This window comes from Rhododendron vialii, chromosome 13a (assembly GCF_030253575.1).
Source record: "Rhododendron vialii isolate Sample 1 chromosome 13a, ASM3025357v1".
NCBI lineage: Eukaryota > Viridiplantae > Streptophyta > Magnoliopsida > Ericales > Ericaceae > Rhododendron > Rhododendron vialii.
The window spans coordinates 21,495,084-21,513,439 of record NC_080569.1 but is presented as its reverse complement, the minus strand read 5'-3'; the positions used below and the strand labels follow the sequence as shown (position 1 = coordinate 21,513,439).

Here is an 18,356-nt window from a genome sequence, read left to right as displayed (position 1 = left end):
AGCACCACTGACACAACCATCGACCATCGCATTCCTCACTCCGACCACCCACCAAACCCTAACTACCTTATTACGCCCACCACCTAAACCGCCGAACCTGGGGGAAACCCAGACCAGCATAGGCCAGATCTAAAGGAACCTAGACCAGAAGACTACCAAATTGACGCCGGCAAACTAAGACCAGAAGAAAAAGAAACCCACCCCGGCCCAACCGCACACCTTATTACCATGTCGACAACCCCGAGCAGAATAGATCTGAAACTGCCGTACGGGCCATCGGACTCTTGGACACCACCGGTTGCAAGGGGGAACCAAGCTAGACCAACGAAATGAACGCCCCAAACTATGAGCACGAGAACCAAACGGCGAGAGACAACGAGGCGAGGAGGGGGGACGAAAAGGGGGGAGGAGGAGGAGAGGGGGGCGGAAACCTCCTCCCCCGAGCGACGGCGGCGGCGGCTAGGATTTCTAGCCAACTGAATTATCCCAATTGGTTGATGGGCGATTGGATTTACAGGATTAGACACGTGAGTATGTGACCAAACTTGAAAGTGAAGAAAACTGTGTTTTGACTTGCATAAATTGTGCTACTGGTACAGACAAAAAATCTGTACCAGTGGGTACAAATTCCTTTTTTGTTCCATTTTGGGTCCCAAAAAAATGATCGGAGTCGCTCATTTTGTTTAAAATACTTTACTTATGGTCCCTACAAAAAATAAGCTTAATCCGGTATCGATAAAAGTATTTACGAAACATCCAAACTTTGCTCTATTGAATTCTAGAGTAAAGTTTGGATGTTTCGTAAATACTCTTACCGATATTGGATTAATCTTATTTTTTGTAGGGACCATAAGCAAAGTATTTTAAACAAAATGAGCGACTCCGATCATTTTTTTTAGACCCAAAATTAGACCTGGGTAATAGGTCGTGTCGGGTCGTGTTCGTATCGTGTTAGTCGGGTTCGTGTCATAAATCACCCAACCCGAACCCAACCCATTTAGAATTCGTGTTTCTCGAGTCGTGTCATTTTCGTATTTCGTGTCAGAAATGCTCAACCCTAACCCGTTAACTTCGTGTCCGGTTCGTGCCGTGTTATCGTGTCTGTTGCCCAACTCTATATAGAATTACAGATATACCATATATTATGTATATACGTTTGTGTTAATGGGTGACACAGATTAGTAACCGTGTTAATCGTGTCAATTTTGTGTCTCACGTGTTTAACCCGAAACCAACCCTTTTAGAATTCGTGTTCTCGAGTCGTGTCATTTTCGTGTCAGAAATGTTCAACCCTAACCCGCTAACTTCGTGTCCGGTTCGTGTCGTGTTATCGTGTCTCGTATCCGTTGCCCAGCTCTACCCAAAAAGGGATTTATACCCACTGGTACAGATTTTTTGTCTGTACCAGTAGACTTTCTGATAAAATAATCAGTCCCAAAGAGAAATCGGAACCTAATTCCATGTTTGGTACGAAAAATCCAGTGGATTTTGAATGACAAAATTCAAGAAATCATGTGATTACGAGTATCAAATCAATATGCGTGCACACATATAAATATATGTACACAGTGGGTGATCATCAGTACACAAAGCTCATGCAAGATTGGCCCTAACATTTTGAGAGCCTAAGACGGACATCGAAAATTGGACTTTGACATTTCGGAGGCACAATTGAACTTTTTAAAAACGCACAAATGCATGTATTCAAGATGAAAAACCCCCATAAAAGATCTAATCTTGCATGATTTCAAAAGCATGTTAATACCTTGTCTCTCTTAATCTCTATTTTTGTTTTTACCCTCCCTTCATCTCTAGTTCATCTTTGTTTTTTTCGTTTTTTTGTTTTCTTGGCTCGTGTTCTTCCCCTCTCTTTCTTGATAGTCTAAAACAAAAGGAGAGGGGAGTTTGTAAAGCACGAATTTTTAAAGAAAGAGGCATGACACAATACATGAAAAAAAAAAACATTAAACTCTCCGTGAAAGAATCTGAACCGTTCAAAATTCTTTTATGTTTTCCTTTCATGAATCCTATCATTTTCCCATGAAAAATGATGCACCAAACTCAAATGATGTGTCCACCACATCTGATCACAGGCCCTCACTGTAGTCCTCAGCCCAACTTACTTTCCCCCCCTCTCATTTGGGAAGAAGTACGGCCCGTGACCCTTAAGTTTAAAATGGATTGTTTGGGTAAATTTGGGTCCACGAGTGTTATAAAAAAAGAAATTTTGTTAGACTTATATCTTGGGTACTAAAATAATGGGAAAATGATGGCCAATGACGTGTTTTGATAATTAATACACGCCAAGGACATTTTCAATATTAACAAATGTTCTTAGCATGTTCTTGATGTGTATTAATTATCCAAACACGTCATGAGCTGTCATTTTTCCTAGAATAATTAGGCCCTTTTTGAGATTGTTGGGGACTCTAAGGTAACGAACTCTGGGCCCTTAGCCCATGGCGCAAACCATACAATCCCATTCACGCGCCCATGGTAATTAATCCACGACTCTATATACATTGGTGATGTAGCGAATGTGAAACTCAGACATGCATGTATGTAAGTTCGTAGAATTATGTGTGAATGTGATTATGTATGGATAGTAATGATTTCGTTTAACTCAACAAGCTCAAATCGTATAGTCCCATCCACGTAAGTGGACTGCAAAGAATTCAAAATTTGCTTGAAAACTTGATAATTTATTGGAAAGCCATCACGTTTGATGTGGTACACACATCGCAAGTGACACCAGTTCTAGTCAAATATTCATTTGACACACAAATAGCATGGCCTGATAAACCCCTCCCACAAAATTGTTACAACATTATTACAATATACTTCAATATCTGTTCCAATTTGTTTATTCATTTCTTGCAACATAAATTTTTTTTAAGAGAATGATGATCTTTAACTTTTCAAGATTTATCCTTCAACTTTCAAGAATTGTTCCTTTAATTCAGAACACAAGGGGAAAAAAAGGTGGGTTTTATACTTCAGCTTTTGATCTTTTTAGTGGGTGTTTACACTAACTGACAAGTTGTGAACCATAATTTTTTAGTTTTGTCTTTATTCAATTTTTTGTTTGTTTGTTAGTTTTGCACCAAACTTTTATGTATTATTGATTCGTCTCGACGAGAGGAACCAAAAAAGTAAAAAATTATGATTTTTAAACTAGTACTTTTGAAAATATCTAAAAAAAAGCCCAAAAAATCAACCTTCTGAGCTTTTCCTTGTATATTTCTCAAAATATATGTATAAAAGTTAGTAGTATAATTTTTTACGTTTGCAATTTCTTTCATCAAGACAAACAAATAGTGCATAAAAGTTTGGTACAAAACTAACAAATGCGAAAAAAATTTGAATAAGGACAAAATCAAAAATTATGATCTACAACTTATTAGTTAGTAAAAATATAAAACAAATACTACACTTTTAAATAAGTCAGAGTTAAAAAATGAACAAGCCTATTCTAGAACATCCAATAAATACTTATTTTCAAATAAATTTTCAAAATAAAAAATAATAAGCTTACTAAAATCTAAAAAATATAATATGAATTTTGTTTGATTTTAAATGATGAATAAAAATTAAAAAATTATTTTTATAAAATATTATTTTTAAACTTAAAAATTGCAAATCACAGTCAGTCCCTGTTGAACGTTTCTCAAGCAAGGCAAACTAGGAAGAGCTTGGAAAGAGACCACCCTCGGCGGAATAAATGCGACTATACTACTCCGCTCCACTAGTACCCAAAAGTAAAGGAGCGTGTTTGCTTTCCCCCATACATTACTTGTATTCTTCTCTCTCTCTCCGTGGGCGCACTTCTAGAGAGAGAGAGAGAGCTTCTGCGGAGATCAGATGGGAGGAAACTCAAAGCTGTTGATAGCTATGATTGTTTTCTCGGTTGCCATTGGAAGAGGCCAATGGGTTGGTGCCCAAATTCACCATGTGGTTGGAGGTGACCGTGGGTGGGACCCCTCTTCCGACATCCCTTTTTGGGCCTCCACCAGAATCTTCTCCGTCGGAGATAAAATCTGTAAGCTACCCTACCCCCCTTCTTTCTCTATGATCGGTTATCTCTGTAAATTTCTTCCATACTTAATGTGTCTCAGTCAAGTTATGCGCATTTCGATTAATTTTGGGAAAACAATCTTACTGCCAAATTATTTGTTAGGTATGGATTAGTCCCAAAAGGAGTTGATAGAGAGGTTTGGGTTTTCGATCCGAGGAATGCTAGGTACAATGAAAGTATATCCCGAAATTACCCAGGATAGGGATTTTTTACCGCTAATAAAAATCTATTAACGGTCATAAATAAGTACCTCTAAAATTGTATTCGGGATAATTTTGCGATATTTTTTTTTTTTGTACCTAGCACTTTTGTTTCGAACTTGAAATAATAGGAGAGTGCAAACCGGCCAAACCCTTAAAAATGCCAACGTTGACTACTGGACCAATCTCTTGGGTTGAGATCTGTACTTAGCTAGTAGCTAGACTCAGCCCAATGCGTTTGAATAATTTGTTCAAATCACAATTTTATTCCAATCAAGAAGAAAGGAGTCCAAAACAAAATACTCAAAATCCTTGCAACTGATGACTTCTTAATTAGGCCAATATATAATTTAATTTGGGGAGTGATTTTGCCATTCCCCTTTTTGTTAATGTCACCCCCTTTGTTTCTTTATTAGATGATTTGTTTTGTGAGAGAAGAAAAGTGACATTAACAAAAGAGGGAGTGACATAATCAATTCTTTTCTCATCAGCCGAAACACGGGAATTTTTATGATCCAATTTCGTGTGAGTAAACGCAACATTAGACAATTAATGAATAAATTTTCAATAAATGGTCTCTCTTGTATCACATTTCTCTCATAGTAAATTTACCTATTCAATAAAGATGCTCTCTATAATATAAAGGACTCATGATGTCTCCGATTCATACTAGCACCATATTGTTTTCGAGAGAAGCTGTATTGGTGAGGAAATTAGCTCAAACAGTAACTAAAAAGCCGAAACGCACAAAGAAAAAACACTAATTAATGCATGGTCAGCTTGTTTTGGACCATTGATTTGTTCTATACCAATGGATCAACGGCAATTACCTACGGTGCAAGGTTGGTTTGGACCAGTCTTAGACACTGTCACGTAGTATCACAAGCCACCAAATAATTTGTTGTTGATTTAGTACTATATGGTGCACCTCAAAAGTCTACAGAGTCACATGTTTAGAGAGACCTGAGCCATGCAAACGTAGGGAGTAAGACAAGCATTGCTTCTTTTTCCTGAAAGAGTGAACACCTCACTTTACTTAACAGGGCAACTAACCCCTATTGAAAAGGTCACTTAAGTTAATGCTCCTGTTTGTCATAGGAGTAGTACTTTAGGGGCGTTTTCCCTGGCCAATAAGTTATGGACAACTTCGTGTTGTCCAAAAAATATCAAATTATTTCCACTAACATATAAGTTGTAGAAGGTATATGGGTGGGTGAAAGCACTAAAAAGAAAAGTAAATGAAAAAAATAGAGGGGGAATTGAAGAGGAAGAAGTTGTGGGTTAGAGTGAACGATATGCAAAATGTAATAACTTGTAGTCCAAAAATTTTAGTGGAAACGCCCTGAAGATCACATAATAGTGACAGAAAGTATTAATTAATTTGGACGGCTTATCTTCTTCAACTGACTTTATATTAGCATATTCCCCACTAGGGTGGTTTTTATTTCGAGTGACTTTTTGGACGGCTTTTGGTAAATGTCATATTCCTCGTTTGGTTGTTGAGAACTTGAGACTAGTTTTGGAGTTCCTAAGCCATTTTCTTGATAAAAATCGGAATTTTGAAGAACTTCACAAATCAAAAATCATCTACAATCTTAAGTCAAATCCCTAGGACCCTAACCAAATTATAGTTTGTGCCGAATTATATGAAAAATTTGGCATAAAGTTTTGTCCAAGCTAGATTTCGCGTCTCTTTCTCTCTTTAAGAACCAAAGTATTATTGCTAAATAAGGATACACTGACACTGGAGCTTTTAGCTTTAAGATGCCAATGGAGATGTTTCGATCCCAATCCAGTCATGGATAAGCTAAGATTAGAGTTGAATCTCCCTTTTCTAACACTTTTGCAACAACCAAACAAGTTCTCCCTTTTCTTTTTTCGCCAAAAGCATACGCTAGGGGTGGAGAGAATTTTTTTTGGGGTAGACGGGTAATACGTTGTACCTTCTAGCTAGAACTTGCTGCGCTCGAATTGATTTTAGCCATTTTTTAAGATGGCTTGCGCTCATTGCAAGTCATTCTGGCTGTGTACTTGGGCAGGGTTCACTTACTCGGCAGCACAGGAGAACATCGTGGAGCTCAAAAGCAAGGAAGAGTACGAGGCGTGTGATGTGAGCAACCCCATTAAGATGTACACCAACGGCTTAGATAATGTCCCTCTTGAAGAGGAAGGGATTCGTTACTTCGCAAGCGGAAAGCCCGAGAGTTGCAAGAACGGGTTGAGGCTACATGTGGAGGTACAACCTCAAGCAAAACACCACCACATCTCTGCTGTTGTTACGTCGGAGGGCTCTGCTGGGGCCACCGCCGATGCGCCCGCATCCCCTTCTGCCTCAACACGTATCAGTGGACTCTCTTATCTACTTTTTGTTGGAATATTGCTTTGCCATCTCATCAATCAGGGCCTGTAATGAAGGAAAACTTTGTAAGCGAACTTTTGAAAGTTTTGCTGCAATCCTTAAAACATGATTGAAACCTTCAAACCTTGTATGCTCTAAACAGTTTCAATGTGGGCAAAATTATGTATTGTTTTGCCGCATTACATCGTTGTTATGTTGGGGGTGCAATATAGCATCCCAATCCACTAATTTGTAAGGTTTTTATTTTTTATTTATCGAACTAATGTGTAACTTTGGTTGCTACTCTTGTTGTCTGCGATAAAGCATTTCCGAACCCTGGTCAAACATTTACTCATATATTGAGAAGACGTTTATGCTAAGTTAAAAGTTATAGACTATTTCTTGTAATACTTTGTAGTCAAGTTGTTTATACTAAATTATAACTTAAAGATGGTATAGCAGAGGTCAAAAGAAAACAAAATAGTTGTGGAAAAAGTTTTAGAGTAGGCGAAACAATTTTACTTTTGACAATAAGTTATACATGAAAAAATAGCAAAAACGGTGCTTGAGTAAAAATTTTCATTTCATAAGATTTATTTTCTCAATGACAAAATAAGATTGCATATTTAATGAAATCATAGATTGGATCTTCGTCTTGATCACTTTTACATGAAGAGCTAAATGACAACTTGATGGTTTGATGATGCTAGGGTAAAAAGAAGTGTTATTGAGGTGAAAGAGAGAGAAATTGATGGATGGGAGTGAATGGAAGAAGGCTATTAATGCAAAGATCTGGTCTTTGGTTTTCTTAGACATGCGAGTTTATTTGTATATCGATCGTTTTGAACATTCTCGTCACGTTTCAAGAGAAGTAATATTCGAGGCTCTTTAACGGCTACTATATGAGCAGCGACTAATGGGGCAAGTTGAAAGGTTTATATAGTTCAAGGTGTTTGAGTGTAGGGTTTTGAAAAAGTGATATAGTTTAGGGGGCAATATGTAATTAAGCCAAAATTTAAGCAAAACTCCATTTAGTATAAATTCGAGTAAATAAATACAGTAAATAAAAGGGGATTCGGTTAGATTTATTCCATATTTTTTGGACTAGCATATTCTCATTTATGTTAAAAGTTCCATATTAGTTCGACTATCAAATTTATCAAAGTATTTGTTTAGACCTGTTTGATTAGTGATCACCTTTTGTAATGGGTCATTTTGATGCACTTAATTTTATTAGTATGTATTTTGTTAAGTGTGGGCCTAGTGCTATAAGTTTAATTTGGGTCCATAATTGGCTGGGCCATTTTATTAGGCATAAGAGGAGTATCCTACCCTCATCCTATATATATGTGTTTGGCTCACTAAAACACACACTCTAGAGAACACCAGGAAAGAGGGTAGCAGCAGCAGCTTCTTCTTCTTCTTCTTCTTCTCTCTCTCTCTCTCTCTCTCTCTCTCTCGGGAAGAATGTTGTCTGTGGTTTGTGGTTTTGGCACTTGGTTCAATCTCTTAGCAGTTAGCAGCAGTTTGCTAAGTTTATTTTTACATGCTATAAATTGGAGCAACAAATAAGGGCTTGCGATTGTGTAAATCTAACAGTTTCAACTTACATCTTGAATTTAGATTAAATCAGAGCTGAAGATGCTCTTGTTGAAGAGGTTGGTGATGGCAAATCGAAATTGACTTGAGTTTTTTACAAAGGTTTTGTCAATTCAATTTGACACAATAGCCACTAGAGGTAAACATTTTGAAGTTTTAAATGGTGGTTGCAAGGGGTTGTGTTTTTCTCTTCGAATGGTCACTTGCAATGAAATTAATATGATATCTAGCCAAAAAGGGACAAAAGGAAAAAATCTATTCCCCCTTCGTGGTTTGGGTCGGGTGGACTATACCCTTCTAAGGTTTGGCCATGACCATATAATCCCATGTGATTTTTGGACTAAATCCACCTTCTAATTTCCTATTGAGAATAAATTATGTCCGATTGATCAGTAAACCCCCCATTCCAGCCCCACCAATTAATGCGCGACATTGCAATACCTCAGAAATTGCCTTTAAAGGCTTGGAAAAGTCACGTGCACAAACAAAAGTCTGTACAAGTATTGTGGTTATTTTAACTAAAGTTGGTCATTCCATTACATCCCCACTCTTTTGAATGGAATTACTTTCCCTTTGTAAAATTGATTTGCTTCAACAAGTAAACTGGAAAAAAAAGGAAAGGTGCGTTTATTTTTACGTCAAACCAAAACATTTTGAATTGCAAAAATTATTAATCTATTAAAGTTTTCAGTCAAAACTTTTTTTTGTCTCAAATTACTCTCATCTAGACTAATCGTAAAAATAGCATTTTGAACCAAATCAAGAAAATTCAATGCATACAAAATTAGCCAAACTAAACAATTAATTCCAAAACAGTTGATATCGTCGACATAATATGGTCATCTAAAAATCAATGAGAATAAATTCTATCCGGCTGATCAGGAAACCCCCCATTTCCGCCCACCAATTAATGTGCCACAACTTAGAAATTGCCTTTAAAGGCTTTGGAAAGTCACGTGAACCAAGAGAGGCCTGTTAAACTACTGTGGTTAACAGCCAAAACAAAAACTAGCATGGTTCGTTTAACTTGTGCTCCCTTTTTAACTCCATTACAACCCACCACTACCAGCAGGTTATTCAGTTGAAAGAGAAAAGAATCTGCTTTGATCTAAGAAACGGACTCCATTTTTTTGTCTTCTTCGACGGCGGGAACCCATGTTACCAACAAGTAAGTTATTCTTCACCAGTTACTGGAACTATTTATTATCATATTCTCCGCACCCCCTCATGAAATGGGTTCACGCTCTCCGGTGCTTCCCAAATCACGAGGCATAACAAGAAAAAAGAGAGAAATCAACACACATTTCAAAAGCTCAAACTACTGCATCAGTGTCCTAATTCAGCAAGTTCATACCGTGTCCTAAATCCTAATTCAGTGTCAGAAAATTAACCTATCTTAACCTATCAGATGTATAGGGCTTAAAGCACACTTCTTGCCCCTATTTTTTCCCCTCTGTATCCCTTTTGGAGGGAGAGTGCAGAAACATAAAACAAGTTATCATACTAAACTGCTTTGTTGGACATGCCTTTTTCGCTCAAAACTACATAGCTCTGCCCATCTGTTTGTTCGATCTTGCAAATCCTCTTGAATATAGCCTTGAAAGCATCCTTATCCTGCATGAGAACTCCATTTGGTTATTGAAAGAAGACGACAATATAAGCCAACCAGTTGTAGAGTCAGAAATTTCATTCAGTGGGAGCAAAGATATACGTCGCCTCAATTACAAAAATTATCCAACAGACAACAAAAAGATAGCTAAATCTTTTGGCACCGGAAAAGAAAAAAACCAATACATTCGTCGATTAGTTCCTATAATAAATCCGCGAGTTGTCATGTTGTGAAAACTTTGCATTATTGCTACATTATCAACACCATGAAGGATCTCTGTTTCTAAAAGGGTAAAGCCTACTATCAACAATATGTACTTGTAAAAGACTCTTCAAATGAATTTTATGAAACTAAAATGTCAAGGGAGGAACTTATCAGGTCTCTTGTGATATTTCAAATAAAGACAGTTCAAGTTTTCTGAGTTTTATTGCATATGGTAAACATAGACGAAGAACCTTACAAAACAAGAAAGGCATACCTTGTCACATCGTAGTCTTGCTTTGAAGTACACATTGACAAGATCCTTAGCAGTCACAGGAGACTTTTGCAATAGAACAGCCCGGATTTCATCTTCTGTGACAGGTCCAGCAGATGAATCAGTCGATGCATGTTTCGAAGATGACGAAGGTTTATCTTTCGAAGATTTCGCCTCCTGCTCCAACACGAAAGAAAAATGAAAATAAGATACGTCTAGAGTAAGCTTTGGAATATCAAGGAAACTCATACTTCAATATAAAACTTGTGCGTTATATTGAAACAAGCAGGTTTTTTTGAACAGCATCGAAAACAAGCAGGTTAAGGAAATGGGGTTTGAAGCTGAAAGATAAAGCGGCATCATTTTGGCAAAAACCGGAACCCCAGCCCCCTATCCAGTTAATCACATTTGGGAGATCAAGGCAGTTACTCAACTCAAAGCTACGTGCTTTTGACTGGATTAACAAACATAGTAACTACATACGTTAAAAGGCGTCAGCAACCTCATTTCGAAAACAATACACCCGCAAAATGAATTTAATTCCTTCAAGTACCATGGAAATGATATCATCCAGAAAGTGACCACAAAGATAAATCTCATGTGATGTGGTTTTCTCTCTCCCCAAGTCGGAAAAAAACAGTTTTGAATGGTGTTGGGTATTAAATTTGGCCCAAACTTGGTTTCACATTGGGCACAGTTTTGGCAGGATCATCAGTTTTGGCCAAAAATGACGACGTTAAATTGGCAACGAGGTACATTTTCTGTCTTCACTTTTTTTGGAGGTGCACCATCACTAGCTTTTGCATCCTCACGATTAAGTTCTCTGTTTCCCTTTGCTGACTTGGAGATAGTTGGGGTTCCCTTGATGTTATTGGCAGGTCCTTCTTTCAGAGCATCTTTCTTATTGGGAGCCAACACCGGTGAAATATCATCATTTATCTGGAAAAGCCAAACAAAGCAAATAATTACATGGCAAGAACAAGTAGCAGGTATGTTTGGATAAATAAGAGATAGAGGGAAGCTCCCAAAATAGAATTAATGACCAATTGACCATAGTTTCTTACTTTCTTAGTACAGCACATAAAAATGGTAAGGAGCCCGCCTTCCCATAGTTACTTACATCATCATTGCCATCGTCACCCTCTACAACCATAACATTCGAACCACAAGCTCGCCCGAGCAGCTTCTTCAACTCTTTTCCAGATTGGCTCAATCCTCCCTCCTCTTCATTTGTTTCATCTTCATCCTGCAGTGCATGGAAATGCAGGGACATGACCATTATTTCAAATGGCATTTTTTCAAGTCAAACAACCACAAGTAACAGCTAGGCTAATCCATGCAGATTGAGAATACAGAGACAAACTTGCAGATTGAGAAGACAGCGGGAAAGTTATTGCCCTGGCTTCGAGTAGATTATGTTAACCAAGACAAAAATTGCATACTTGATGTTTTAATATGGTTGACAACTACAATCAAACAAGAGTAGGAGCGAAAGAAAACAAGGCAAAAAAAAGAAATTTGTCGAAAAGCAAATACAAAAAAAAAAAAAAAACCCCGATAAGACTACTACAAGAGTGAGATAGCGTAATACATATGAATATAATGCAACAAAAGCTTCCGGGAGTATCTCCTGCTATGAGCTTTAAAAATACGAAGAATGCAACAAGGGGCTTCTCAGTAACATGAGATGTCGGACCTCATCTAATCTATTTGTTTCACCAGCAGGTTTATACCAGAGGAGTTCACACAGATTTTCTCCGTCACTAACATAGTCGATTTGAAGTTTCACATTTTTATGCCTGTAAGATCAGAAGTATCATTCCTATGCAGATGGATATATATCTGACTGCCTAATAATTCTTTTAATTTCTGACTCCATTGAGATGCCATAGAGGAAAGCAACACGAGTACTAGTAAGCACAACATTTGAGGTACAGAAAGAACTGCACTCCTAAGAATACAAGGCCTCGAAAAACCCCAGCTATGGTATTTCACACCATGCCACAGTCTTGGTATGACGTACAATCCCCACCGAGAATTTTGAACAATGCAATACTATCTTTCAACAAAAGGAAAAAAAGAAATTTTGTTCTCCATGGATGATATACATCACTGGCGCTGCTTACTTTATGGTCTTTTCCTCCACTAAACAATTCCTCTAAACAATTTTTACTCCCTAACACTTCTCACCTAGTGATTCCCTCTCTTTCTAACCCTTATATCACAGAACCTCAGTCAAATTTGTCAAGCATAGGATCACCATTTACATGTTCAAGGATTTTAGAAAGTTATACCCATGAACTCAGAGTACATCAACACTACAAGTATATCACTTAGCAAAAGGCTAAAAGTAATAAAACCTGTTTAATTTCTGGAGGGGCAGGAATCTCTGGACCTAAATCTTCTCGTTCCTCGGGATCATTACCCACAGCTTCATCATCATCAGTAAAGGTCTCTTCATGCTCCCAATCATCACCTAAAGAAATGAATAATCCTCATAAATAAGGCATGCAAAGAGGAATTTGCAACTAACGTGAGAAACACAACGTTTAAACAAAAAAGGATGGACAATGGTGAGGCCTACAAATAGAGTACTGTTAGAGGATGCCAAGAACAACAGATCTTCAAAGAACTAGTATTCAGAATCTCAGATCTTGCACGTGAACTAAGCAGGGAAAATAGACAACAAAACATTTGGTCGAATTACTTGCATCTAAAATGCAAATTCCTTTCGTAACCAATTCTTCACGTGTATGGGAAAAAGAAAACATTACTACATAGTTAATCAACATTCCACCCTATATGAAATTGAGATAAAAGCAACCAACCAGAAGTCAACATAATCCTTGTACTGAATACCATAAATAGAGGATACAAGGCAAATGCTCACCCTTCTCAAAATCGTCATCATCCAGATCAAGGTCACCTCCTCTTGTACCTTCTTCGTCGTCGTTATTGCCTCTTCTGAAGAGCCCACCACCTGTAATGTTTCTCGCTGCCTCTTCCTGTTCCTCTTCATCATCTTCTCCATTATCTGAAGCATTAGCTTCACCATCATCCCCTCTAGGTTTTTTACGTCCTCTTCCACAACTAGCCCCACGTTCCTTATCATCAATCTTTTCTACTTCACCAAATGCCGCAGGTCCATTGTTCGCAGCTTTCATCATCCATCTTTGATACCCATCTGCAGTTTTTCTTCTATTTTTCATTTTCTCTTCAGCTTCCTCCAAGGTAAGTTGCTTATATTGTGCAACTTTGTTAAAGTTGTACCTAGAAGTGAAATAAGATAGCATTGAGTTTGAGACGTATTCAACAACTACCACCACAGTCTCGCAACGCGAGATTATCATATCATTATCTGAAAAGCAAAACACAAGGCTCTCTTTTTCTCTTTCTTTCCTTCTTTCTTTTAGAAAAAAGAAGCAAAGTCTAACTTATTTTGACAAGCATCAAAAACTGCTTGTACTGTTCCCTCGAAGACAAGGTGATCAATGAGACAGTGGAAATGTGGTGTTTTGTGAGGTGCAGGTAGACAAGACATAACACAACATATATGCCATGCATACCAAGAACCTGCAGGAATAGCAACAAACTCCTTCCCCTGCATCATTAGCAGGTAGAAAGATGAAGATGGTGCACCCTCAAGGTAACCATGGTACTGAGATTGGCCCATTTCGTTCACCAATAGCCAAGGTTTATTCTTGTATTTCTCCTGCACAACAAAATTACAAATGATGCAGCTGGTAAAATAGGGGATCAGAAGTGAATTCTGTGAGCAATAAAGAGCAGCTTGAGTAGTAGATCGATTTAAGCAAAATATAAAGCAGTGAAAGACCAGAGAACTGAAAAACCTGTTAAACATCTTGCAAAAACCTAGTCAAATAGACACCAGCAAAATATGCACAAATATTAAATCCACTTTAGCGGGTTAATATTAACCATTTCCTCAAGCATAAGTTCGAATACGATCAAGGAACAATGCAGCAAGTATGCAGGTTTGTGCGCGCTCTAACAAAGGTCATTCTACAAGGTAATTGCTCGGGCCTCTAACTGTGTATTGAACTAAAAACATTTTGATTTTAGACTCACAAGGCATCAACAGAATAAAGGAGACAAGCATTTATTGTCCTGAAAAAAATAGACGTTAACGATAAGGAATAAAGAACCACACCAAGTACATCATGCAGAATTCTTCATTTTTGGTAATAAGTTAAGGATGCATCTATACTTCATATAAATGGACAAAATTTACATCAATAATGGATACATGTACTTATCTTAGGCATGTGTCAAAAGATAAGGAGTAAGCTCTCCATAAATTCAAACAGCATGCAACAACTTCAACTCCTCAATGATGAGCAGAAACATAGAAAAATGTGTCGTAGTTGATTAAAAAGCAAACAATGAGTAAACCAATAAATTAATCAATAAGCTAAGTCGTGGCTACCCGCAAAGCTTCAGTTAGTTGGCGACCTAGTAATCCTTCTTTCAGGAGAGACCATTTGTTCTGGGCATTCCGCTTGCTTGAAATACTAATTGGTAAACCCGTAGCAAACCTACCAATGAAGAAGTTCTTGTCGCTGCTGGAACATGCCCGGATTTTATATTCCTGAGAGAATACATAGCAGTTCAGTTTTCAGGATTTGACCCAGCACTCGACATACTTGGCATACAATATTTTACAACAGTAAACCTCCACGAATTGTAAATTCGTCCCCAGTGATGCTCAAGATCATGAACAAAATGATGCAACAAGAAGATAAAACACATCACCCAACAAAACTATTATACGAATGGACACAATTTTCATATATCCTTTGTATTGCTTCATATCCATAATTCCAACTCTAAATGGAATGTGGTTATACAACAAAATAAACAGGGACGAAGCCAGGAAGTAGACCGCGGGTTGGCCAATGTAATTACAACCAAGAAAAAATAGAAGTTACTTCTAAGAGAAATTGATATTTCGTACGAAATCATTTCTATGAAATTTATTAAATTGTTACTTCCACTTTTATAACAGCAACGAGCACACCGGATATTTTCAAATGCGCGCAGTATCCACCATGCACGCAAACAAAAACACCACTCCGAAATCCATCCCAGTATCATCTTCCAGCATAGTAATCTACCAAACAGTGCAAAAATCTAATGATAAAACATCCTCTCTAGTAAAAAATCCATATGAATAACTAGAGAATTCCAAATAATAACGTGGTAACCTCTTGTATCCCTGTTAAAGATATGAGATTTTGTCTTTTGTGGACCAATTCGGTGATGTTATTAATCCTTGTGGCCCAATTTATGTATATGACATTCCCTTACAGTAGGTCAAATTCCAATTCCAAATACTCCCCCTATTTGATAGTCACCTACAAAAGACGCAATTTTCGAATGAAAAAATACATCCGCTCGTAATTTTTCGATCTTTTTTTTTTTTTTTTTGCACAAATTAAAGAACTAATACCTTTCATTAGGTCCGAAGAAATTTGAAAACATATGTATACTTAATTTTTTATCCGAAAATATTGATAGGTGACTATTATTTTGGGACGGAGAGAGTAACATTTAAACCAAACAAAGTGAAATATGGACATGTGCACAAAACATGCGCCCGCTTGGTGCGAGAAACGAACCCGAATCAAGCGAGTGATGGTGGCGCCGCACTCGCAGCATTTACCACCGTCCTCGGCCATGGTTTTGCCACAAGCGAAGCACAGAGTCAAGTGCTTGCAATTGCTTCCATAAAGATCCTTAGACGATCCACAGCCGCCACAACACGGCTTCAACACCAAATCAAACGACATTACTGTTGCCCCCTACTGAATTACGTACACACGCAAAATTAGACACGAAATTAATAGGGACACAAATTAGGTTTACAGCAGGTAACAAAAGAGACTAGCTTCGATTAAGGAATTCCACGAAACCCTTTGAACGGTGTCCCGTTTGTTTGCCTCCCACTTTATAGTTTTGTGTTGGGGTTAATTTAGTTTTTTTTTATCCCCATTTATCTCCTAACCGAAATAGAGCCGGGATATTTTATCCTAGCAGAAAAAATTAAAAAGATGAACTAGCATATGAAAAGTCATTAAACCTAGGAAAAATTAAAATTATATAATAAAAACTATTGTAAATGATATTTGTGATATGCACATAACGCATCAAATAAGACTAATTTTAATTTAATTCATCTACTAAAGTGAAGTATCTTGAATTGTGCTTGACGCCCTTTCTTTCATGTCGTTAAAAGCATAAATGATAGAATCGGGGTTAAAATTTCTAGCTATGTCTTTCTCAATATATGTGATTAAGAAACTTACCAGAAAACTATCTTATCTTTTATAATACTTTACTTTGGCCTATTGAATTTAATTTTGAAATACTACTACATTTTTTGGTCTCCATTTTCTTAAAAAAAAAAAATCTAGTAGTGTTAGATCTATATAGGTCGGAGGTAATTCTTTTTTAACATATAATTATTGCATTTCTAAAATCCGGTAATTCTTTTTTAACATATAATTATTGCATTTCTAAAATTCTTGTCATGACGGCTACTGTCACTTGTCCCTTGGCTCCATCCTTGCAGACAATGTCGCTCCATCCTTGCAAACAATGTCACTTGTGCCCTGGCTCCATCCTTGCAGACAAAGACCGTGAACAAGAAAGCTAAGCACGTTAAATGAGATCCTTATTTTAACGGACGGATCTAGCTCCCATCGTCAAACTTTTCGTACTGTTCAATATTAAAAGCAAAGAGACCCAGTAGCTCTCTTCTATGGACACCATTAGTATTAGATCCCAGGTTCGTCCAAACTTCCCCAGACTAAGAGCATTTCACATTGTAATAAGCAAATGGATAAGCAAATGGATGTGAATAAATAAATTTAACAACAATACTCAAAAAACACCCCACATTGTAATAACCAAAGTTACAAGTCTTTTAGTAAATAACCAAATTCCACCCATTCCATAACCAAACTTAACAATTTTTACCAATAACAAAAACTCAATAATCAAACTCAACAATTAAATTCAAAACTCAATAACTTAAAAATACCTCATATTGGAATCGTCTCATCGTGACGAATAATTTGATGTGGTCGGGTACGTGATTAAAACTCGTTGCGATTGGACGAATGTGCATTGTGTATTGTGGGGTTTTTTTTTGTTAGAGATTAAAAAATAATCAATATGGAGGTAGATGTTGTTAAATTTGATTATGGACTAAATGAATAATCAAATGCTGACGTGACACATTTTGATTATTGATTTTGATTAGTACCATTGCGGATGCTCTAAGTACGGAGATAAGGTATGATCAAAAACAAAAAAGTACTAGTAGATAAGGTCTCCGGTCTCAAACGAAATGGTGAGAGTAACCACACTTTGCTAGAACGTTCACAGCCCATAAGTACATGAGTTGTGGTTTCATCGACTACTCCACAAACTGGACAAGCCAACGCCACAGGCACTTTCCATTGGGCTAGCATCTTGTTGACAGGTAGAATATTGTGCAAACTACGCCACAGAAAAAGCTTGAGTTTGTTAGGAGCTTGGATTTGCCATATCCTTTTCCACTTATCTTCATCACTACTGCTTCCACTGGTTTGTCCACGATCCCCACTGCGGTTTAAAGTGTGATGCCCCAACTGTTATGCTAGCACATGCGCTGACTTGACCGAGAACTTCCCATTTACTGTACCCCTCCAAGGTCGCTTGTCTGATTTATCAGTCATGCTCAAAGGCAAGCAGAGGATTTGTTCAGCATCCCTACTATTGAACACAGTCCTTACCAGTGACTCTTTGAGAGATTGTGAGAACCCATGACTTGGTCCCACGTGCTTAAATGGGCACTTGTCCAACGGGTCAAAATTGTTAGACCATTAATTTCCGTTTGACCGAAAAAAAGTTGTTAGATCAAGGAGGACAACAAAGTCATTGCGATCTTAGGGCTTGTTCGGACAAAAAAGCTATTGGCTTTCCCGCCAAAAATAAGCCAAACAAATCCACATAAAAACAAAAATAAGCCAATAAGCCACTTTTTCTGTCTTTAT

At 37.4% G+C, this 18,356-nt stretch overlaps 2 protein-coding genes across 2 annotated transcripts; one reads left to right on the top strand and one right to left on the bottom strand.

The window, feature by feature from the left end:
• Positions 1–3,663: 3,663 nt before the first annotated feature.
• LOC131315209 (mavicyanin-like) lies at positions 3,664–6,951 on the top strand. The gene is made up of 2 exons (XM_058344336.1): positions 3,664–4,039; positions 6,315–6,951. The coding sequence occupies exons 1-2, from the start codon at positions 3,862–3,864 to the stop codon at positions 6,683–6,685; spliced, it is 549 nt and encodes a 182-aa protein (XP_058200319.1). The 5' UTR covers positions 3,664–3,861; the 3' UTR covers positions 6,686–6,951.
• Positions 6,952–9,515: 2,564 nt separating this feature from the next.
• LOC131315206 (transcription initiation factor IIF subunit alpha-like) lies at positions 9,516–16,229 on the bottom strand. The gene is made up of 9 exons (XM_058344330.1): positions 15,936–16,229; positions 14,744–14,905; positions 13,863–14,008; positions 13,187–13,566; positions 12,657–12,772; positions 11,417–11,542; positions 11,053–11,235; positions 10,300–10,473; positions 9,516–9,826 (listed from the first exon to the last, which is right to left on the bottom strand). Exons 1-9 carry the CDS (start codon positions 16,104–16,106, stop codon positions 9,716–9,718), a joined length of 1,569 nt encoding a protein of 522 aa, XP_058200313.1. The 5' UTR covers positions 16,107–16,229; the 3' UTR covers positions 9,516–9,715.
• Positions 16,230–18,356: the final 2,127 nt, after the last annotated feature.